The following is a 23,053-nucleotide window of genomic DNA, read 5'->3' as shown; positions in this document are numbered from 1 at the left end:
CACAAAAAAGGAAGTTACAGGAATCCTAAATCTTACTGGGAAAGTCTCCCCACCCGAAATCATCATCTCCGCTTTTCGATGATCGGGATCGCGACGGGTTTCTCTCCGAAGACGTTTTTGGTGTATAGAAGCGAGCCTCGCGTTGGTTCGTTCGATTATGATTCCATAGTAAAGGATCAGAATATGAATAAAACAATGTGAAGTCCTCAACGATGCCGGTGTTTGACAAGCCTGTTTATGGTGACGATATATTTGAAGGATTGCCTGGGCTAAAGAGCGCGTCCTTGAATTCGTTCGCGGTGAAGCAAGTAGACGTGTTCGTCTCAATTTCAGCGGAGCCGTGATGAGTAGATCGCATAGCAGCTCCGCTTTTGATGATCTATTGGGTAATTTGGGGAGGAAAGAAACGGAGTTGAAGAAGGAGAGCGTGAAAGTGGATAATGATTCTTCGGCCTTCGATGATTTGCTTCCTGGATTTGGTAATAGTAGCTCCCCTAACAGGTAGCGTTTCATCCATTATCGCCACTTGGGTTTTATGATATCCTTGTTTATGCTCTAACTGTACGGTTCCCTTCTGAAAAAAACACGAAAGGAACGTTACAGGAGTCCTATTATCTTACGGGATATTCTCCTGACCCTAAATCCTTATTCGAGGCGGTCCTAAAATCCTTAAGAGGCAAACTATTTCCTGTAATATCATAAACATATCTGAAACTAAGTAATTCCATCGATCCTTTTCCCGATTGGGGCTTTTTGAGCTCGGACTTGATCAAATTGGTTTTCTTAAGCCATGGCTAGGATTTACGATAGTTGGAGCGCAAGTGTAATATCATACACGTATCTGACAGTTCCTTTTTTGCATTGTTTACATGTCTTGGATGGTGTATTGGTCGTGCAAATGTACTTTTATGTTTTCTTCGGGTTCCCATGAACAACTTAATGTTGTGCTAGAGCTGGAAAATCCGGTGTCCGTAATTTGAATTATGAACTAGTTCAGAAAAATATGGTTCATGTGGGGGATGATTTTGGATTTGCTCAACGGCATATGTTTGTACACACTCTAGCCTCTTTATTGTGTAATGATTTTGAAGTTGATCTTATCAACCCCACTATGAATTCGAAAGGAATATCTGATGAAACTGGCAATGGGTTCTTGTCATAAATTTAAGCATGGCCACCAAAAATTTATGGAAGTTTTTGAATATTATGCAATAAACGAGGCTATTGTTTGTCTAGACATGTGTCGTTGGTCGGAACTTCTTTACATGTCCTCTTTGCTTTGTGCAAATTTGACATTACTTTTCTTTTTTTGCGTTGTTTACATGTGGTAGTCTTGGACGGTGTACTTGATACAATTATTGGTCGTGCAAGTGTATTTTTATGCATTTTTTGTGGGTTCCCGTGAAAGATTAATGTGCTTTAGCTGGAAAATCTGGTGTTTGTAATTTGAATTGGGAACTAGTCACAAAAATATGGTTCATGTGAGGATTATTTTGGATGTGCTCAATGGCATATTTTATACAAACCATAGCCTCTCTATTGCATAATGATTTTCAATTGGTTATCACTCATAACTATGAATTTGAGGGGAATATGTATAAACTGGCATGCATAAGTTTAAGCATGTCCATAGTCTGTTTATGGAAGTTTTGAACATATGCCATAAAAGAGGCTTTTGTTTGTCTAGACATGTGCCATGGTCGGAACTTCTGTATGTGTTTTCTTTGCTTACTTGGATGGTGTATTCGGCACAATTCTTGGTCGTGCAAGTGTGTTTTTAAGCATTTTTATGTGGGTTCCCATGAACAACTTAATGGTGTGCTTTAGCTGGAAATTTGGTGTCCGTAATTTGAATTGGGACCAGTTTATAAAAACATGGTTCATGTGGGAGATGATTTTTGATTTGGTCAATGGCATATGTTTATACAAAATTTAGCCTCTTTATGCATAATGATATTCAATTTGGGCTTGTCACCCATAGCTATGAATTTGAAGGGGATATTTTATGAAACTAGCAATGGGTTGTTGCCCTTTGCATGCGGAAGTTTTTAACATTATACAATAAAAGAGGCTTTTGTTTGTCTAGACATTGCATATGGAAGTCTCAAATGGTCTATTCGATAAAATTCTTGGTCGTGAAACTGTAATTTTTTGAATTGTTTTTCGTGGATTTCGATGAAGAGCTTCGTGTACTTGAGCTGGAAAATCTGGTGTCTATGATTTGAATGGGGATCTAGCTCAGAAAAAATTGGTTCATGTGGGGGATGCTTTTGGATTTGCTCAATGGCATATGTTTATACAAACACATGTTGAAGTTTGGGACGGTATACTTGGTACAATTATTGGTTGGGCAAGTGTATTTTATGCACTTCTTTTTGCATGTTCACACTAACAGATTAATGCTGTGCTTGAGTGAGAAAATCTGGTGTCCACAATTTAAATTGGGAACTAGTTCATAATTAAATGGTTCATGCGGGGGATGATTTTCGATGTTTTCAGATGCATATGTTTATACAAACAGAAACTCTTTGTTGCATAATGATTTCCAACTTGCACATAGAAGCCATGACTATGAATTTTAAGGGAATATCATATGAGGCAGGCATTTGGTCATACTGAGGCTTAGTGTTTGGGTTTGCAATGAAAGCATAATGAAAAATGTAAGATACTTATGACTTGGGACTTTGTACCCAAGTGAGGATGATAAATATCCGGACGGTGAGGAATTACTATTTACTGCACTTTGTAGCTTTGTTATGCTTTCTGACCACAGCAAAAGATTAATGGTGTTCTACAGTTTGTGAAATTTCTCACTCCATGTGTAAATATAATATTATTGATCTATTCACAACTTAAGATATTTTGTCTTCATAGGAAATGCATGGAAGCATCCTTACAAAATTGATGCCCGAGGTATATGTGCTTTGTATGATGATTTATTTTATGGTTTTCAAATATTTCCTTCATGCATTCCCATTTTCGCCCTTTTTGTTTTCATCAGAATATTTTGATTTTTCTTTAGATTTTTTTCCCTTTGTGTTTACCTGAAGTTTGCTGTGCATATATGGGCTTTTGTAGATTGATTTTGGTTCAAGATGAACTTGTTATGTTGATTTCTTTTATGTTTTTGCAGGCTTCAAGTGCTGTATTGAATGTTTTAGTTAGTCATCCACCAACCCCTGTATTATGGCATGCTGAATGGCTCTTGCAGAAGGCTCAGTGATCAAAACCTTCACCTGTTTAAACTTTAATGTAAGATTTTATCTGATTTTTGTACATATTAGAGGGACTTCTGCATTAGGGTTAAAGGGATGTTGATTTTCTCGACTTATTTGATTACTTAAATCATGCGAACTCAAACTATAACTGTAGCTTTTTATTGTCTTTTTTTTTTTTCATAACCACCAACTGAAGGGCAAATCTGTGTCCTAGTGATAAAGTTGCTCATCCAAATTGTAGGAGTTACAGGTTCGAATATTGGAATCAAACCTTGTGCACAAGTCATGTGCGAATGCATTAGTCTGACCCTTTCCCGTCCTGCCTTCATTGAATTATGCATAAACTATACTGAAGCATGATGTATGTTCTAGGTTCTGGTTGCATAAAGAAGAAGATAGTTTGGAGATTTAGAAATTCTGTTTCAAGCGAAGGTGGGAATGGGTATCAGTCTCATATCAACGGTAACTGGTGAGTTGACATCTTCTTGCTTTGGTGATCTTTCGCTGTTAATTCATGTTGTTGTTGGTTATTGTGGTTTCTGTTGTGAGTAGCGTTTCTGTGAGATTCTGAATGTGTGATTTGTGATTGTGAGAAATTTCTGCTGTGGTTCGATAGATTTCAAAGAATCTCTCCTTCTCTCTCTCAATTTTGGTTTATCTCTCTAGAATTCAGTTCTCTCTCTCTCTATTCCATTTCCGTTTCATTTAATTGTTTTAAATTATTTTAGGTTTCAGTGATGCTGTTTGTTGTGTTGTTTCATTTCTGTGATTCTATTTGGTAACTAATGGCCTTTTGCATGCATAGTTTTATCCGAGGAAATGAATAGATTCAATAGGTTTAACACTTTATGAAGCTCTCAATATGTGGGTATGCCCTGGTATCTCTGTGCTATTCTTTCTCTTTTTTTGGGCATGTAAAGTGCTAGCTTGTTGAATTATGCATTTGAACATATGTTATCTTAAATTATTTCTGCCTTGGGGCTAACATAGATGTCTGGTAAATGCATTCACTATTATTGTGCAATAAGTTAATGCATTACCTGATAAAGGATTGGCACAACTGGAGTACAATAGATCAAAGGAATGTTCTGGTTCTCCTTGGTCTTCTTGAATTTCTTTTGGTTCCCACTCCCTGCATCCACTGCATGTACAGTTTGAATTTATTTTTTGTGCCCTGATAATAATATTGATAATGGTACTTCTGTTCTAAGATAATATGTTTTTATTTTCAGGGGAATTATGATTATCATCCATGGGCTTAAAACGAGCACAGGAAATGCTCTAGGGCGCTCATTAAAATTAACTCAATAAACTGAATGACTTAAAGTTTATTTCTATCAATTATTGATCCCTAAGTTTCCAGCTAACAGTTATTAGTTGTTTTGAACAGCTTGTGAATATTATGGTTTGTGTTGTTCATATTTTTTTGGGAATTAAGGATATGTGATTTTATTCTTCGTTGGCATTCAATGTCAGTGGAAGATATGCTCAGTTTGCAAAGCAATTAACCACGAGGAACTTTGGAGTGTCTGCAATGGACTGGATAGGTAGGAATATATTACCAAAGTTTTCTTTTTATTAAATTTAACTTCCCCTCAACAAAAACGAAAAAACAGGTTAGCTGCGATAGTTTTGGGTTCAGCACTATACCATAGACTGAGTAAATCTTTTATGTGACAGGTCACACAGAGTGATGGATTGCATGGATATGTTCCCACATTTGACCATGTTGTTGCAGACACTGTAAGTAATTTTGAATTTACTACCTTTTGTTTTCGCTCAACACTACCCAACAAAACTTATATCAGAAACCGTATGTATTGATCTATGTGTATTCCCAATCACTTTCACCATTTAGGGTTCCCAGTTTACACTACCTCGTTATCTCTCATTATGCATGTTCCATCTTAATGGTGTCAATGCCTCGTGCTATCATATACACCAATTGAATTTATGTATAATTACTAATTGTGAAGGCTAAATGCTTGGTACTGATTTGTGGCTTAGGACTTCAAGAATGTTCCAGGCTCTCTATAGTGTTGTTCAGTTGCTCTGACAATCAGCGTAATTTAACTATGAACAGGAGGACTTTCTTGGAAAAAGTCCAAACAGATAACCCTGGAATACCTGGTTTTCTTTTTGGTCATTCCACTGGAGGGGCTGTGGTTCTGAAGGTATGGAAGCAAAGATTATTGGATTAATCCAAATTTTGTTGCTTTTGTTCTGTGTTTCAAATAGGTACTTGTTTCTTTAGTTTTCTGAAATTCATTAGTAGGGGTATTTTGAAATTGCTAGATTTTCTGGGATTAGGAAGGCTATAAATGTTGATCTATCAAAAAAAGAAAAGGGAAGCAGTCATTAGTTATTTTATGGTCTTTATTATGATTTTTTTTTTGGTTTTTCCTATTGTTCATTTCTTAGTTTCTCTTGCTTGTAGCCCCGACTTTAAATAATGAAAGATTACATTTTCATTTCTGGAGAAGAAAAATGAATTGCATTGCAGGGCTCTAACACCCTCTACATGAGTCGTTAACCCCTCGAAGTCCCTCTTATTCTTCACTTTCCATGTAAATAGGGATGAAAAATAGAATGGCTAGAAATTTTTTGTCCCATTGCTATGCTGCTGTAGAAAGTCTTGGCCTTTGGCTCATTCTCGACAGACTTGGCTATGCATATAATCTTAATAGTAGACACATCATTGTGCTTGCTATTCTTGATATTTTGAAAGTCATTTGTACTTGCTTTTGTTTGGTATATCCTCATGTCTTATAATGTATTTTACTTCATTGATGTATGTGCAGGAAGCTGCTAGAAACAGTAATGGAAAAGCTGCACATTCGGAATGGAGGAATTACGATGATTTCTACGAATCTTTATGGTTTGTTCAAAGAGGAATCTTAATAACTTTCAGGTCCATTATATTTGTATAAGCTATTAATTGTGCTGATTTGCGTCCTATACGTAGGTCACCTGCTTGCTTTGAGCTGAGCTGGCCAATGAGGAAAGATTCACCATTTATGTTGAAGCCCAAAAAATGAAAAATGGTGAGTCTTACTTATTCTTTGTGGTCCTGGCTTCCAATTTCTATTATTGTGTTTACTCCTTTGTAGGATAATGATAGTATTTGTCAATAATAGCTGTGTGAGCACTCTCCATTCACCGAGTTGTTTTGGGCTGAATTTATTTTATGAATAATGTAGATGGTGATTTGATACAGTTGGTGGCATGTTTAATCTAGCCCATCACACAAATAAAGAATTGAAGATAGAAAGCCCCTATGAATGAAACATGAGGAATTTAGTGTGCCTACATTCATTTGAGAGAAACTCTGCTTCTGTCAATAAGAAGATAAGAGTTTTAGTAGGGTTGCAATACAACCTAATTTGGAGTTATTCATTCGCCATCTTAGACACGTTTAAATATGTGCTTAGTATTGGGCTGACATTTGCTATCATGAACTTTGTTGAAAGTATGTTGTTTGTACGTCCAAATATTTTGAACTTATTATTTTAAATGCTCTCAGGTATATTCTCGTTCATTTTTGTTGCTGTTGTTGTTTATCATGGTTTGTGCAGGCTGTTTAGACATCTTTTTTATGTTTGGAGCTTACTCAACTGCGAGGGTCATGGCTATCACAAGGCTGATCACAAGCTCTGTCAGCCTAACATTTCTTTGTGTAAGGAACCTCGCCTTTCATTTGCTTTTTCTTGTCAGTTACCCAAACATTTATTTTCTTGTTTTTGTTTGATAACCAGGTCAACACACGCTTGTAAATGGTTGACTGCTGACTGCTTATTCTTATTCATCAGTTGGATATTGCAGGAGCAATACTGGAGTGTCTACACCGAGAATCAGCCCATCAGGTTCTAACTACAAACGTTCTTTCTTTCTTTTGGGTATGATTTCTTTGAGCTGGGGAAGGGTTGATTTTGTTGGCTGTAAGTAGGACTCACATGGTCACTCATTGGAAAAGGGGTTCTTCCACCAGAAACTTTTGGCTCTAGGGGTCATTGCTTTCGAAGGTTTTTTCTGGTTTCATATTCGGGATATTTCTTACTATGAGTTGCCTGATTATTTAATTATTTAATTTTTTCGGCTTGGTCCATGATTCCCCTTGACCTAAAGGAAAATATCTACCCATGATCAATAATACATTAGTGCCCCATTTGGTTACTTCAAGTTCCTAAGGTGTCGTCTTAGAGTATCGGCCCATTGGGTTCTAACAGCAAACGTTCTTTCGGTAACATTCTTTTGGTAGAGTTTGCTTGTGTTTGCTGTAATTAAGATTTTTATGGTCGTTTGTAAAGCGGTTCTTACACCTGTATTTGGTTCTGGAGATCATTTGCTTCTGTAGGTTTTCTGGTTGCAAATTGAGATATTTCTTACTGAGCCTTATGTGCACAGGAGTTGTTTACTTTTTTCTGACCGTCGGATTCATGCAGTCTTAACTCTTGAGAGTTCTTCTTAGCTTGTGGCTAGTCCATGTGTTGCAAATTGGGTGTTAACTTATGGTCTTGCGCAAAGAAATTTAATTGTAAGCCACATATTTATGTGAAAGCATATAGGCATGAAATCATGCGCAGTGGCGCTGGCACAGAATTTCTTACTTTATGATGAAGAATATGGCTTCCAGTTTTTGAGCCAGAGACTTCTTCAAGCTGTCCTTGGAAGTTCATTTGTATGTCTCTGGTCTTGGAAGTTCATTTGTATGTTTCTTGAAATCATACACATTGGTGGGGAAATCAATAGAACTCTGAAGAGAAGGAAAAACATTGGGGGACTGGACAGACCGTCAATGAGAGAAATTACCCCATTTATCAGTGCCAATGTCGGTTTCCTTGGACCAAGGCTTGTGGCTGATGGTGATGGTGATGGTTCTGATATCGTTATAAAGCACCATACCACAATGCCTTTGCCTAACTATTTTCACTTTACTAAAATCAACAGGTATGCTTGCTATAAACCTTCTAAAGTTCTATTTTGTTCTTTCTCATTGACAGAATTCATATGAACGGCCCCTTTATTAATGTCTTCAAAACAAACTTGATGGATGCTGGCTTGATACTTTGAAAAATGAATGGACAACCTGTAGAACAGGTATGGATTTTAATTTTGTTGAAGCTGATGAATGTATTGAAGATGATAGCAGTATAGCACTTTAGCAGCTGCTTTATATACCCCATCACACAGAGAAAAATGAAACCACAGTAAATTTTCATTGGATACTCCAGGTGGGACATTTTCATATGCAGCTTGGTTCATATATCTTTTATCTTGAGTACAGCTCTTGAGAAGCCATCCTTATTCAAAGTCTGATATCATTGAAATGGGAAGGGTTTGCTTGTGGTTGCTATAATTAGGGCTTTTATGGTCGTTGGTAAAGGTGTTCTTACACCTGAATTTGGTTTTGGAGATCCTTTACAAATGTTGGTTTTGGCCGAAAATGTTTTATCGTTTTCTATTTGAAATGGAAATTGCTCATGTCTTCTTACGGCTTTTATGGTTGAGTTTATAGTTGGCTTCATGCTCCTTGAGTTCTTTGATTGTGCATGTTCGAGTTAATAGTTTACTTGATGGATTACTCGGTTTCTACTTTGTGGCATTTAGCTCAAGTTCATTGGTTATTTTATGTGGCACCTTATCGCTTTTTTGGTTAAGTTCGTAATTGACTTCATGCGTCCTCGAGTTTTTTGTTTGTGGGTTTTTGCTCGAGTTATAGTTACTTGATGGATACTCGGGTTTCTACCTTGCAGCATGTAGCTCAAGTTCCTAAGTTATTTGAAGTTCTCGCGTGTTTCCACCAATTGGCCTTTACAAATGGTTGTTTTGGCCGAGTTTTTTTATTGTTTTCTATTTGAAATGGAAATTGCTCCTAGCACCTTACGATTTTTACGATTGAGTTCATAATTGACTTCATGCATTCTTTAAGTCCTTTGCTTGTGGGTGCTTGAGTTACTAGTTTACTTGATGGATTATTCAGGTTTCAAATTTCCTCAATTATTTATGTGGCACCTTTCTGCTTTACAACTGAGTTCGTAATTGACTTCATGCGTCCTTGAGTTTTTTGCTTGCGGGTGTTTGCTCGAGTTACTAGTTTACTTGATGGATACTCGGGTTTCTACCTTGTAGCATTTAGCTCAAGTTCCTAAGTTATTTGAAGTTCTCTCGTGTTTCCACCTATTGGCCTTTACAAATGTTGATTTTGGCTAAAATTTTTATCGTTTTCTATTTAAAATGGAAATTGCTCCTGATACCTTATGGTTTTTACGGTTGAGTTCATAATTGACTTCATGTGTCCTTGAGTTCTTTGCTTGCAGGTGCTCGAGTTACTAGTTTACTTGATGGATTACTCGAGTTTCTACCTTGCAACATTTGGCTCAAGTTCCTCAATTATAATTGACTTCATGTGTCACTTGAGTTTTTTGCTTGTGGGTTTTTACTCGAGTTATAGTTTACTTGATGGATACTCGAGTTTTTACCTTGCAGCATTTAGCTCAAGTTCTTAAGTTATTTGAAGTTCGCTCGTGTTTCCACCTATTGGTCTTTACAAATGTTGGTTTTGACTGAATTTTTTATCATCTTTTTCTATTTGAAATGGAAATTGCTCCTAGCACCTTATGGCTTTTACAGTTTAGTTCGTAATTGACTTCTACATCCTTGAGTTCTTTGCTTGTGGGTGCTCGAGTTACTAGTTTACTTGATAGATTATTCGAGTTTCTACCTTGCAGCATTTAGCTGAAGTTCCTCAATTATTTATGTGGCACCTTACGGCTTTCACAATTGAGTTCGTAGTTGACTTCATCCGCCTTTAAGTTGTTTGCTTGCGGGTTTTTGCTTGGGTTATTGTTTACTTGATGGATACTGGGTTTCTACCTTGCAGCATTCAGCTCAAGTTCATAAGTTATTTGAAGTTCTCTCGTATTTTCACCATTACGAATGTTGGTTTTGGCCGAAATTTTTGATCCTTGTTTTCTATTTGAAATGGAAATGTCTCCTGGCACCTTATGACTTTTACGATTGAGTTCATAATTGATTTCATGTGTCCTTGAGTTCTTTGCTTGCGTTTTCTCGAGTTAAGTTTACTGCTGGATTAATCGGGTTTCTTGGGTCATTGAGTTTTTTGCTTACAGGTTGTTACTCGAGTTATAGGTTTACTTGATGGATACTCGGGTTTCGACCTTACAATATTTAGCTCAAACTCCTAAGTTGTTTTAAGTTCTCTCGTGTTTCTACCCATTGACCTTTACAAATGTTGGTTTTGGCGTTGATCGTTTTCTATTTGAAATGAAAATTGCTCCCATCACCTTACAGCTTTTATGGTTGAGTTTGGGCTTCATGCTCCTTAAGTTCTTTGATTGTGGGTGTTCGAGTTACTAGTTTACTTGATGGATTGCTTGGGTTTTTACCTTGAAGTATTTAGCTCAAATTTCTCAGTTGTTTATGTGGCACCTTATGGCTTTTACAACATAGTTCGTAATTGATTTCATGGGTCACTTGAGTTTTTTGCTCGTCGGTTTTTACTCGAGTTATAGTTTACTTGATGGATACTCGGGTTTCTATCTTGCAGCATTTAGCTCAAGTTCCTCAATTATTTATGTGGCACCTTACGGCTTTTACAACTGAGTTCTTAATTGATTACATGCGTCTTTGAGTGCTTTTTGTGGGTTTTTGCTCAGATTATGGTTTACTTGATGCAATATGTCGTACTCTTTCCGTCCACAAATGACTATCTTGAATTAGTTCCTCTATCTTTCTTGCCCTGTAGCAGCAAGAAGTACACATGAATTGATTTCTGGTAGCTTCATATACCTTCCCTTCATAATTGACTTCATGCATCTCTGAGTTTTTTGGTTGCGGGTTTTTTGCTTGAGTTATAGTTTACTTGATGGATACTCGGGTTTCTACTTTGTAGCATTTAGCTCAAGTTCCTAAGTTGTTTGAAGTTATCTTGTGTTTCCACCTATTGACCTTTACAAATGTTGGTTTTGGCTGAATTTTTTTATCATTTTCTATCTGAAATGGAAATTTCTCCTGGCACCATACAGCTTTTACAATTGGGTTCATAATTGACTTCATGCGTTCTTGAGTTCTTTATTTTCAAGTGCTCAAGTTACTAGTTTAGTTGATGGATTACTCGGGTTTCTACCGTGTAGCATTTAGCTCAAGTTCCTAAGTTATTTGAAGTTTTCTCGTGTTTCCGCCTATTGGCCTTTACAAATGTTGGGTATGGCTAAAAATTTTTATCATTTTTTTATATTTGAAATGGAAATTGCTCCTGGCACCTCACGGCTTTTGCGGTTGAGTTTATAATTGACTTCATGTGTCATTAAGTTCTTTGCTTGTGGGTGCTCGAGTTACTAGTTTACTTGATGGATTATTCAGGTTCTACCTTTCAACATTTAACTCAAGTTTCCTAATTATTCACGTGGCATCATATGGCTTTTACGATTTAGTTTGTTATGTACTTCATGCTTCCTTGATTTTTTTGCTTTTGGGTTATTGCTTCAAGTTACTAGTTTAATTGATAGATACTCGATTTCTACCTTTAAGTATTTAGCTCAAGTTCATAAGTTATTTGAAGTTCTCTCATATTTTTGCCTATTGTCCTTTATGAATGTTTATTTTGGCTGAATTTTTTTTGTCATTGTTTTCTATTTTAAATGAAAATTGCTCCTGGCATAATATGGTTTTTACGATTCAGTTCATAATTGACGTCATGCGTTCTTGAGTTCTTTGTTTCCAGGTGCTTGAGTTACTAGTTTACTTATGGATTACTCGATTTCTATCTTGCATCATTCAGCTCAAACTCCTCAATTATTTATGTGCAACCTTACGACTTTTACGATTTAGTTCGTAATTGACTTCATTCATCCTTGAATTTTTTGCTCATGTTTCTAGTTTACTTGATGGATTCGCAGGTTTCTACGTTGCAGCATTTAGCTGAAGTCCCTAAGTTATTTAAAGTTATCTTGTGTTTCTTGCTATTGGCCTTTTCAAATGTTTTTTTGGCTGAAAATTTTCATCATTGTTTTCTATTTGAAATGGAAATTGCTTCCAACACTTTACTGTCTTTACAGTTTTTGCGGTTGAGTTCTGTGGAACTTAACTAACCAAGTAATTTGATCCTGGCATAACCATATAAATAGCTGCAAAGTCACTTAAGTTTTATTTTATTTTTTTCAGTTTTCTAAAAAACCTTCTTTTCCATCAATTGTTGTGTTGTAAAGTTGTTCTCATTCGAAGAGATGCCCAGTCAGCGCCCTTCTAGGGCGAATATAGAACAAGAAGAGAAAAAAATGAAAGTGAAGAATATTGGAATGGTGAAGACAAAAGCTTGGTAGAGCTTGAGCTCAGTTGAAGCTACCGGTGAAAGAAAAAAAAGAATGGTCAAGCACGTATCATTGTGTACTTATCTAAAAAAAAAAGCATGTATCATTATGCTATATATCATTTTTACCACTTTAATTAGTGATTCGGATATGTTATTAAATCAATATTTTTTGTTGCAAAATGTATATATATATTTTTTATTTTTTTGTGTTCCTTTTTTTTAACTCATCTACACATGTATCAAGTCCAAAATCTTTAGAATAATTTTATTTACACCACATAAACTATTAAGTTTATACACTTATTTTTTTCCTTACATATATATCCCTATTTAGAATGACAAATATACTCTTTAGTGAAAATAAATATTAAATTCGTATTTACATATTGAATTAGAAACTTTTAAAATTTACACACTAATTCTCTTAAAAAAAAGAAAATTTTGCACGCGTCTTAAGCTTCCCAAGAACATGTTATGATTAATTTTTGATATCTTTTCTTCCTGGAATAATGTCAGACTGGATATCGAAATAAACAAAAACTTGTTCCTGGAATTTGAAAAAACAATCATGCCAAATTCTTGACTAAAACACAAAATGTAGGTTTAGTTCATTTGATGAGGTGTGTAAACATAACACTTTGTTAATAGCAATTTTGCAAGTTAAGGGTAATTTAAGTTATCCATTAAATATTTGATATAAACTTATAAATTTCCTCCCTCTACAATGCCAAGCAAAAAATAAAATAAAAAAGAATTATATACTCCATTAAATTAAAAATTATTATCCATGCACATACTTTCTCCAGTCCCTATACGTACATATCCAACCTTATTGGCCATGCATGGCAAAATAAAACTTTCCATGATACAATCTTTCATGGAAATTAACCTAGAAAAAATCTAAACAAGGGAAAAAAAATTTCAGAGAGGGATTTCCTCAAATGAAGGATTGACTGTAATTTCCATCCACTGAGCTGAGATGGCAAACTTTGCCATTCCCATTGACCTTCCTCTTACTATTACCTCCACAAGTGATCGATATCTCACACCCAAAAGCATTACCAAAACATGAAAACAATCCTGATTCTGATCTCCCCCTTCGCCTCTGCCTCCTCTCCGTGCTCTTCGACAACATCCTCTGCTTTTCGTGGTCGTATACAGGAGGCAGCTCTGTCTTCCATCGCTCCAGCTTCATTCTCAGACCTTCCTCACTCTCTTGCTCCGTCCAATTCTTCAGTATTGTGTTCTCCTTGCCATGCTGCGGCTGAGGAGTCCTGTACAACCCTTTTGCAATGGCTGCTGCCACCACTGAAGCTGATGGCCCCACGTCAGAGTTACAAAGTGAGCCGTTAACCATGCTTCCGCTATTTTCTTTCTGCTTGGTGGTGGTAATAATTTCTGATATGCTCATAGCAGAACTGTTGCAAATGGAACCATTTCCTCCATAACAGATTGAACCACCATTGCCGCATTTTTTAGGAGTTTCCTCCGTTGTGCGATCTGTGACATCGCTTTGTATACGGCGCAGTCTAATAACCTGCTGGAGATGATTTTGACAGTCATGTTAAACAAACAAGCTTGAACAAAATGTTAAAGGTTATTTAATGATGGCAATTGTTGATGTAGATTTATCTAGAATTAATAGATGAAACGAGTCGCAACATGTTAATGAGACTGGGATGGGATTATAGCAATGGGATATTATGAGATTCCAACATGAAGTTTTTCGAAATTCAACGTTTAGAATGGTAAAAAAAAACCATTTGAATTCTTTACTGACATATGAAAATACTCATTTCACAAGATATAGATTGGAATTTCCAGAGAATCAATGGTATAATTGCTCGAGATCTTGATCCTCTACCAAAGAAGAAGAAGAAAGAAGCATTATCATTATCATCATCAAACCATTGATCTCAAAAAATCCAGAGTGGAGTAAAGAAATAAGTTTTAATGCACTAATTGAAATCCTTTTCTTGGTTATTGTTTTAAATTTAATTATATTAGTGAGCAATAATACCTGCTTCGGCTTGTGATTGTCCTGATCGTTGACATTGCGAGTTTTCACATCCATCAAGTCATTGAATTCCACGGCAGTGGAGCTTAGCTCGGTGGATAAAGGCATGCTACGCATTGTGCTGCTGAGGAGGGCAACACCCATGTTGATGATCCCTTGAGGCCTCCCGGAGGGACGTCTAACCTGGAGGGCAGTAAAACGCGTGTTGGAACCAAAATCAGAATCAAAGAGGTTACTAATAAGAACGCGGACAGAGCCAATCAGAACGTCTCGGAGCCATGCCACAGCATAGATTTCAATCATGATAGAGGATTCCTCGTCATTAAGGAAGCCATTGTCGACTCTGAACACAAACTTTTCATTCCATGTGGGATTGAAGTGGCCATTCTGGTCAACCCTGGTTGTGAGCTTGCGCTCCGGTTGCACCCACACCACTGCATAGGTTCGCATGGACTTGGAAACCGGTGCCAGGTCCTGAGCAGTGATGAGGTTAATTTCCAAGAGTTGGAACTGTTGCTGAGACATGGTACTTGATCAATTAAGGCAGGATAGTTATCAATAATGTGGTGGGTGGTGGGGAGTTGTGGGCTGACCGCGGTGCTGGTTGCTCCCCCACACGCACGGCCGTTGCCCACAAAGGCTTTGAAGCTACCTTTTTGGATGTAATTACAGGAATGGAGGGAGAGAAGAAAGAAACGATTATTAGGAGGTGGGGCTTATGGAGCGAAATGCAAGCAGATGCATGCAGTTTATATTTGTAACTTCGTATTATTAGGAGTGGCAAATTTAGAGCATGTAACGACTGAATGGTGACTATCTTTAGCGTCTTTGACGCCCCTCCAACAGATTCAGATAGGATAACCTGGGCTTACACCATTGGAAGACTTTCAGAAGAATAAAATATGGCCCATAGACTTATGATCTGTCCTCTAGAACTTCAACATTATTCATGCTACCTGTCATAAGATTGTAACTTTTCTTTAAACCCAAATGATCAAATCAAAATCTGAAGTTGGAGTTCCTCCAGAGTTTGATATAGGTAGGCTGGAAAATAACCCTAAAATAACTCATCTTCCTCAACTACCATAGCCAAAAGGCCGAAAACACTTTTACTCTTTCGCTTTTTCGTCAGTAATTAATAAAAAATTAAGAATTAAATATAAAGAAAAAGAAAAAGCCATGAACCTAGAGCCTCAAACTTACCAGTTAAAAAGAACCAGCTTTGATCAACTTTAATTTCCACATGGGTTCAATCTTGAAGCAACTTCCCCTCCAACCTGAGACCCTCTTGCTCCTACTATGCGATGTACTCTCTGTTTCACCAGTAAAACCCATTTCAGATTTGAGCGCATTAGTGTACAGAAACTGCACAACTCATAAACTCACAGGCATATCAACAAACACTGACAGAACCTGTCTTCCCTTTTCGAAGAACTCATTTCCCAATCATCCCACTAGCTCCAAGTTCTGTAAGACCACAGCCACCAGTATCTCACGTCACTTCCAATGCAGATGTGACCTAACTCCGGGAGACTGCCATATCTGCGTGAACACCCTCACTGACAGTATGTCGAACACCTTGTGTGTCTCCGCTAGTATTTTACAAAAACAACACCTACATTCACTGCTTAGGCTGCATTGTTTCGTATAATAATGCAGCTTGGTTTGTGGAGTACAACTGTGTGTTGTTTGATGTAGATTGACTGAAATGTTTACATGTTCCCATACAATTTTGTCCGACCGTTTCTTTAGCTTGATTTACTTGGAATACAATATCTCTGGTCTGCCCAAGTTTCAGTTTTGATGGTTTTAGTCATGAAAAACCAGGCTTTTGGATGTAGCGAGATTGTCCCTTTAACTTCCATTTGAGCCCATTCATGGGGAGGCCTATATTTTAATATTTAGGTCGGTGGACGGTACTCATTTGATTATCAAATTATCGGATTACAAAAACAACTCGGGGATGTAGCTCAAATGGTAGAGCGCTCGCTTTGCATGCGAGAGGCACGGGGTTCGATCCCCCGCATCTCCATTTTTTTTACTTTATAGAAGTTTTCCATGAGCTGTCGGGTCAACCCGGTCCAAATAACTTAACAGCTCCACCAAAAAACCCTAGAGTAAAACGGCGCCGCTTGAACTCGCTATAAGTTTTTGACGCTGCCCATCTTCTTCAGGTCCAAGTAGCCGTCGTAGCTCGTAGGCGCGCCACCAAGAGCCATGTCGAAGCGAGGTATCTCTCTCGGCTGCAAACATAATAAGCATTCTTCCACTTCTTCGTCTTTCACGTATATTGTTTGTTGTTTTGAATTTATAGCGTTAGCGGACAATATCTGTTCTTCCTTTTTTTGCTGCTCGAGAAACCCGTACCGATTGATTTTGTTTTAGTGCTTTTGATGTTTGAAATTTTAGAAATTTGATTCGGTTTGGTTTGTTGTGTGTTCGTTTCTTCATTGCCGAAATGTGTTTTCCATTTTGTTCTTTGAGAATGTCAAGGTTTTCGAATTGATTCCTCGTGGAAATCGGCTGATTGAGCTCGTCTAGTAATACGGATGTGATCATGCTTATTTTTCCTAATACTGTTGTCAAGTTGTCTAATTTATAGAGATTATGAATATGTAGGAAAGTTTGTAACTTTGTATGTTCTTAATTTGCTTGGAGTAAATCAATTTGTTTTTCTCCAATTTGTTATATGAAATAAGAATGCTTCATTATCTGGTCAGTGAGGAGATCAGTTCCCATCTGGCTCGTTCCCTTGAAGCAATATTGATTGTGTTGCTCGTTTTCATCACTCCCTTAGTTGAAATTTAGCTCTGGAAGAACGTTGGGGCAACTATATTATTTTTATGTGTTTTGTTATAATTTGAATGTACCATTAAATGTGTTTTTCCATTTTGTTCTATGAGAATGGCAAGGTTTTCTAATTGTTTCCTTGTGGTAATTGGCTGATTGAGCTCTTCTAATAATACTGATGTGATCAAGCTTCCCCATTGTTCTGGAGTTTGTTTGTGATCAAGCTAATTTTTTCCAAACATTGTTGTGAAATTATATGATTTTGCAGATATTTTTAATATGTAGGAAAGTTGGTATGTTCTTAATTTCCTTGGAGTAAAGAATTTGTTTTGTTTTCCAATTTGTTATATGAAATAAGAATGCTTCACTATCTGGTCAGTGAGGATATCAGTTCCCGTCTGGCTCGTTCCCTTGAAGCAATATTGATTGTGTTGCTCTTTTCATCACACCCTTAACTGAAACTGTGTTGCAACTTTGGGAGAACATTGAGGCAACTATATTATTATTATATTTTTTGTTATAATTTGAATGAAGAGTTATATGGAAAACTTTTGTGATTTATTGCTGTTGATGTCAATGGGAGTCTATTAATAAACGGGGATGAGCCTACATACCTGTCATGATTTGCGGATATGATCGCAACTCATTTAGAACATCTAAGGGACTGAGTTTACATTTGTCATGGTACTCCCAAACGTGGATTTGGTGAACCATCCATGATTCTCATTTTTAGACTATTATTTAATTTTTTATGGTATGGATTAAGTTTTCCTCGTACTACCTTAGGCATTTTTTTTCATGGAATAAGATTTTAATTTAGCCATTAAATGAAGAATAAAATTAGGCATAATCATTTTTAATCCCTTGCAACGTTGACATTTTTTTATATGTAAAACATCATATCTATTGAGCTTTTGATGCGAGACGCTTCCTTTATATTACACTCATTGTTCAGTTTAAAACTTAGTTCTTCAGAGGGATTAGTTCTTTTCCCCTGTGTATCATTGTCTTTTTAGTTTTTGTAAGCAATATCACTTTCATTTTGTTTACTCAGTAGTCAGTACCCAGAGACACTGTCTTCATGAAACTCAACGCAATAATTTCTCAATAGGTACAGCATCACTTGTGATTTTATTTTGTAATGTTTGTCTAACTAGTTAGTTTTGTTCATTTGCAGGGCGTGGAGGATCTGCAGGGAACAAGTTCCGGATGTCACTTGGTCTGCCAGTGGCAGCAACAGTAAACTGTGCTGACAACACTGGCGCCAAGAATCTCTACATTATTTCTGTAAAGGGTATCAAGGGTCGGCTCAATCGCCTCCCCTCTGCTTGTGTGGGAGACATGGTAATGGCCACTGTCAAGAAGGGGAAACCAGATCTGCGGAAGAAGGTCATGCCTGCTGTCATTGTCAGGCAGCGCAAGCCATGGCGTCGAAAGGATGGAGTCTTTATGTATTTTGAAGGTACGTGTAGTGTTTATTTCACAAGTTGGTAAAGATGTAGATGTATATTCAGATACCTTGGCTGCTTTGTTGCATGAAGTGTAGGTGTACTGAGAGATTCTCTGTGCCTATTCTGGATAGTTATTTTTTAGAACAGTGGAACTTTTTAGAATGTGTTACTCTTATGTGGGTCATTTTTTCATATCAGATGTTTATATAAACTAATTCGACTGTGGTAGAGTATGGGTGAAGTAGTAATACATATCTTTTTAATATGTGCATTGTTTTTTTGCATTTGTTCTGGAAGCTTTCTTCGTCATGATCTTTGTGTTCTGGAAGCTCCCTCAATTCTTGTCCTTGATCAGTAGTCTCTTCTATATATTGCTGACTGAGAAATATTTTGGTGTACGCAGATAATGCTGGTGTCATTGTGAATCCCAAGGGTGAAATGAAAGGTATGGAGATATATGTTAAATCACTAGTGCAAACTCCTCATTAAGTGTTTTAACTTGTCTCATCGCATGAAAAATCATGGAGGAGCTGTTTGTCGTTATTAATCAAGTTATATGACTTGCTATTTCTTGTTGTTAGTTTCCAAACAATATATTAGGTCTATTCTGCATTGGAACATTTAGTCTGGCTTTTATGGATCGTTCAGTGGTCACTGGGCCGTTATCCCAAACATTTTTTGTGTTATTGTTGTTTTGATTTGTTACTGATCTGAATGTAGGGTCTGCTATTACTGGACCAATTGGAAAGGAGTGTGCAGATTTGTGGCCAAGGATTGCAAGCGCTGCAAATGCCATTGTTTAAGTTGTCGGGTCCCCTTTTTTGTTACATCTAGATTTCGTCAGGCTCAGTGTCTGGACTTAATAGTCGATCGTGTGAAGAAAGCGTTATACTATCTAGAGATTATATATTTATTGAGTTTGGAGTGGTTCTATTTGCATATTTAGATAGCAACTACAGCTATAATAATTACAAGACAAACTGTGTTCTCTATTTAGACTTGGCTAGTCTGCTAAGGTTCATCATAACCTCTGTTCAGATTTTTATAATAATCGCTTCAGTGGTCCTTTGGCTGCTATTCTATATACTCTATAACAATGGCAGAAGAAACGCGGCACCGGGTCCTGTTGTAGTAACTATACGATCATCCAGAATGATAAGGAGACGGGAGAAATATAGGAAGGCATTGCGCAGCTCATAAACATTGCTGTTGCAGAAAAACAACTGCAACATAAAGCCAGCTTAAATGTCAAAGCCATCTTGAACTTTCTCTGGTCACTAATCCAGGATTTACAAGATAAATAGGGGCAGTGTAATGGTGAGTAACACTACTTTCACAATTATTTAATTATGTTCATGGTGTAATAGAAGATGTTATTGTCTTGCCTGGCAGTCAGCAGAGAGAATGAGCAGAAGGAAATTTGTTAGGAGCCGGGTCCAATTTAATCATGGATAATTGAGAAGCAGACCCTTCTACGTAGTGGGCCAAAAACCATCTTGTTGTATAAGAATTATTTGCCCATAAAGGGTAACAAAATCCATTTGGCTTCAACTTTATTGGACGTGATGAATCTCATACTACCTGCCTTTTATTATGTGAGGCATTTTCTGGTGGTTTCTATTGAATAAATAATAATAGAAGTGGTTGCAATAAATTTGGGACAATATTGGAATAAGAGAGAGGATGGTGCCTGTCTTAATTCCATAAAGCTGGTTAGGTGTGGAGTGTTCTGATATCACGCTATCACATGACTGCCTTGAAGGCAGGATGGGGCAGAAGGCAAAACCAGCCTTTTGCAATTAAAAGGTGCATGCATCATCCTCTTGGAGGATATGAGGCGCCCCACAAATCCCTTTACAGGAAAAGGCAGGGATGGCCCACACCCAAGTTGCTCCATATGTTATTGTATGTTTTCTTTCTTTTTGTTTTTTAATAATATGTTATTGCATGTTTTTTTAACTTTTTAAATTTAGAGTTCAACATTTAAGAATTTTTTGAGTTTTTACTTATTGAAAACAATAATACACAATACACATTTGTTAACACATGTTTTCTAATTTTTTGAATGTTTGTTTTTGTTTTCAAAAATTTGGTGCACCGACTCTAAAGAAATTAATTAAGAAACGTAGAGAATTCGAATCTATTTGAAAAATAGCGACTTCCGTAATAGGTGGGTTCAAAGATAGACAAGATGCACGTATATCTTTAGGTAAAGGTGTAAATAATCGGTTTTAATTGGATTTTTTTTACAAGAATTTAACCGATCGAACAGTCGGTTATTTCGAGTAATTTTCTTACCGCCCTACTTTTAGGTATAGAAAACAATAAATAATAAAAAAAAAACATAGTTGATGATAATAAAAGAGTAAGACATAACGTGTATGCATTATATATATATATATGTACAGAATCTTACAACCGACTCCAAAAACAAAAGGCCAATCAAGCATGCATATATATATCCAAAAGCCAAATAACTACTTTTATCATCATCAAAAATATCAATTGCTAAATTCCAACAAAACCTTTTATATGCGCGTGCTGTGCTTGTGTTGGAGTTTTGTGATCCTTATGCATGCCACATGCATCGATCTATCTTGCTGGCCTTCCCCTAAACGACAACCCAAACTTTTTTGCCTTTATGGGTCTCTTTTATCATTTCATTATCTTGTCTCGACGTGGGCCATGAGAAAATTAATATATATATATATCAGGGGTTTTGGATGAATTCATCTTTGTTCATTTGTTTATAGATGATGATAGGAATAAAATATCTTCAAATAATCTGAAGAAGCAATGTGTTTTATTATAACCATTGGATTTTGGTCTATACTTTTTGATCCACATAGGAGAATTCCTCACATAATATATATATATATATATACACATATATAAATAGGGGAAGACTCACGTGCGGGATCCCGCACCATCTAACACCATTCACGTGCGAGCCCCATCACTTGTAGGAGGCCGCACTTATGCCAAATGAATGGTGTCAGATGGATCTCATAGCTGAGAATTTTCATATATATATATATATATATATATACACACACACACATATATAATTAGGTATAGGGGTGACAAAAAATCTGTTTCAGGTCAGTTCTAGGTCAGACAACAATATTTGTTTACGAAATATTTACATATTCAGACCCTAACCGATATTGGATTTCGGACGTACTTAATTGACCAAACCCACATTGGTTTAAATCCCGACAACTAAATCGGACAATAATCTAATCCGGATTAGGGTTCGAACAAGTAAATGAGACAAGATTTATGTGTTTGGACCCTAACCCTGTTTTAAACCGAACAAATATTTTGTATTTGGACCCAGATTTTAGACATATAACTTATGTCTAAATTTGATTTAATTTGGGTTGGACAAATTCGATTATCCGAACCGGACAGAGTTTTCCCACCCCTAATTAGATAGTCAGGCTAATTTATTTCCATATAAAGGGCAGGGAATCTAAGCAAAAGTTTCGGACCTCGACTTTCTTCCTTCAATAATATCAATGAATATAATTTATGAATAACTAGTGCGACTTAAATTAGTTTTTTTTTAAATTTTATTCTATATTTGTCAGATCATCCAGACCCCCTTACATCCAACTAATATTATTATCCGTTTTGATTTACTAGCTTCTGTGGATATATCAGGTTCGTATGATTTTGCTTCTCTCAAACCTATCAAATGGGCTAAACCCAACTCACCAAATTAGGGAGAATGCCTAATTAATAGTTTGTATGTGGATTTACACACGTATGTCACTCGATAGACACTTATCTAACCGAAATGGGATATGTTATTAACAATATTTTCGAAAGGCTTTTGTTCTAGATCTAGCTTGTGAACTATGGCAACCCCATGATTCAATTGATTCTCTCAACTATAATAATGAAAAGGAGCCTTACATTATTACATGTGTACTTGATTAAACCTTAAAGATGAATCAAAATAATTAATGTTGGAAGTTGGCAAAAGCTTCATGCCATAACTTAAGTAGTTTAATACAATCATGTTTTTCTTTCCCTTTGTTCAAGAAAGTTAGACAACTACACTTCTGTTCCCTAGCTACGAGTAATAATATCATCATGTGGGTTATCAAGATGCCCTTACAATTTCATATATTCGGCCATTAATAATGACGTGATTGTAAAAATAAAATACTAATCATGTTATTGATAATGACGTGAAGGGTTAGATTGGTAAAAATTTTAAACGAGTGTTATACTAATG

The 23,053-nt window shown here is 36.5% G+C and overlaps 2 protein-coding genes, 2 long non-coding RNA genes and 2 other non-coding genes across 9 annotated transcripts; 5 read left to right on the top strand and 1 right to left on the bottom strand.

The window, feature by feature from the left end:
- LOC119996469 lies at positions 1-5,393 on the top strand. 2 transcript variants are annotated; one of them, XR_005467863.1, is made up of 7 exons: positions 1-501; positions 2,875-2,913; positions 3,134-3,252; positions 3,591-3,687; positions 4,695-4,765; positions 4,899-4,961; positions 5,302-5,393. It is a non-coding gene; the product is annotated as an uncharacterized LOC119996469 (long non-coding RNA). The 2 variants fall into 2 exon arrangements; XR_005467862.1 differs by having other exon boundaries at positions 5,226-5,387.
- A 165-nt stretch (positions 5,394-5,558) lies between these two features.
- LOC119996301 lies at positions 5,559-12,756 on the top strand. 3 transcript variants are annotated; one of them, XR_005467836.1, is made up of 5 exons: positions 5,559-6,262; positions 6,794-6,894; positions 6,974-7,081; positions 8,219-8,315; positions 8,450-12,756. It is a non-coding gene; the product is annotated as an uncharacterized LOC119996301 (long non-coding RNA). The 3 variants fall into 3 exon arrangements; XR_005467835.1 differs by having other exon boundaries at positions 5,563-6,096; positions 6,184-6,262; positions 8,219-12,756; XR_005467834.1 differs by having other exon boundaries at positions 5,576-6,262; positions 8,219-12,756.
- Positions 12,757-13,341: 585 nt separating this feature from the next.
- LOC119995861 lies at positions 13,342-15,170 on the bottom strand. The gene is made up of 2 exons (XM_038842317.1): positions 14,570-15,170; positions 13,342-14,089 (listed from the first exon to the last, which is right to left on the bottom strand). Exons 1-2 carry the CDS (start codon positions 15,089-15,091, stop codon positions 13,487-13,489), a joined length of 1,125 nt encoding a protein of 374 aa, XP_038698245.1. The 5' UTR covers positions 15,092-15,170; the 3' UTR covers positions 13,342-13,486.
- Positions 15,171-16,525: 1,355 nt separating this feature from the next.
- TRNAA-UGC lies at positions 16,526-16,598 on the top strand. Its single transcript has one exon. It is a non-coding gene; the product is annotated as a tRNA-Ala (tRNA).
- A 72-nt stretch (positions 16,599-16,670) lies between these two features.
- Positions 16,671-19,891, top strand: LOC119996100 (60S ribosomal protein L23). Its single transcript, XM_038842618.1, has 4 exons — positions 16,671-16,796; positions 18,534-18,818; positions 19,211-19,252; positions 19,528-19,891. The coding sequence occupies exons 1-4, from the start codon at positions 16,784-16,786 to the stop codon at positions 19,608-19,610; spliced, it is 423 nt and encodes a 140-aa protein (XP_038698546.1). The 5' UTR covers positions 16,671-16,783; the 3' UTR covers positions 19,611-19,891.
- On the top strand, positions 17,947-18,030 carry LOC119998019. The gene has a single exon (XR_005468151.1). It is a non-coding gene; the product is annotated as a small nucleolar RNA SNORD25 (small nucleolar RNA).
- Positions 19,892-23,053: the final 3,162 nt, after the last annotated feature.

The sequence above is a fragment of the Tripterygium wilfordii genome, chromosome 4 (genome assembly GCF_013401445.1).
Source record: "Tripterygium wilfordii isolate XIE 37 chromosome 4, ASM1340144v1, whole genome shotgun sequence".
NCBI classification, from domain to species: Eukaryota; Viridiplantae; Streptophyta; class Magnoliopsida; order Celastrales; family Celastraceae; genus Tripterygium; species Tripterygium wilfordii.
The sequence above is the reverse complement of the archived record's forward strand: the minus strand, read 5'-3'. Positions and strand labels throughout refer to the sequence as shown.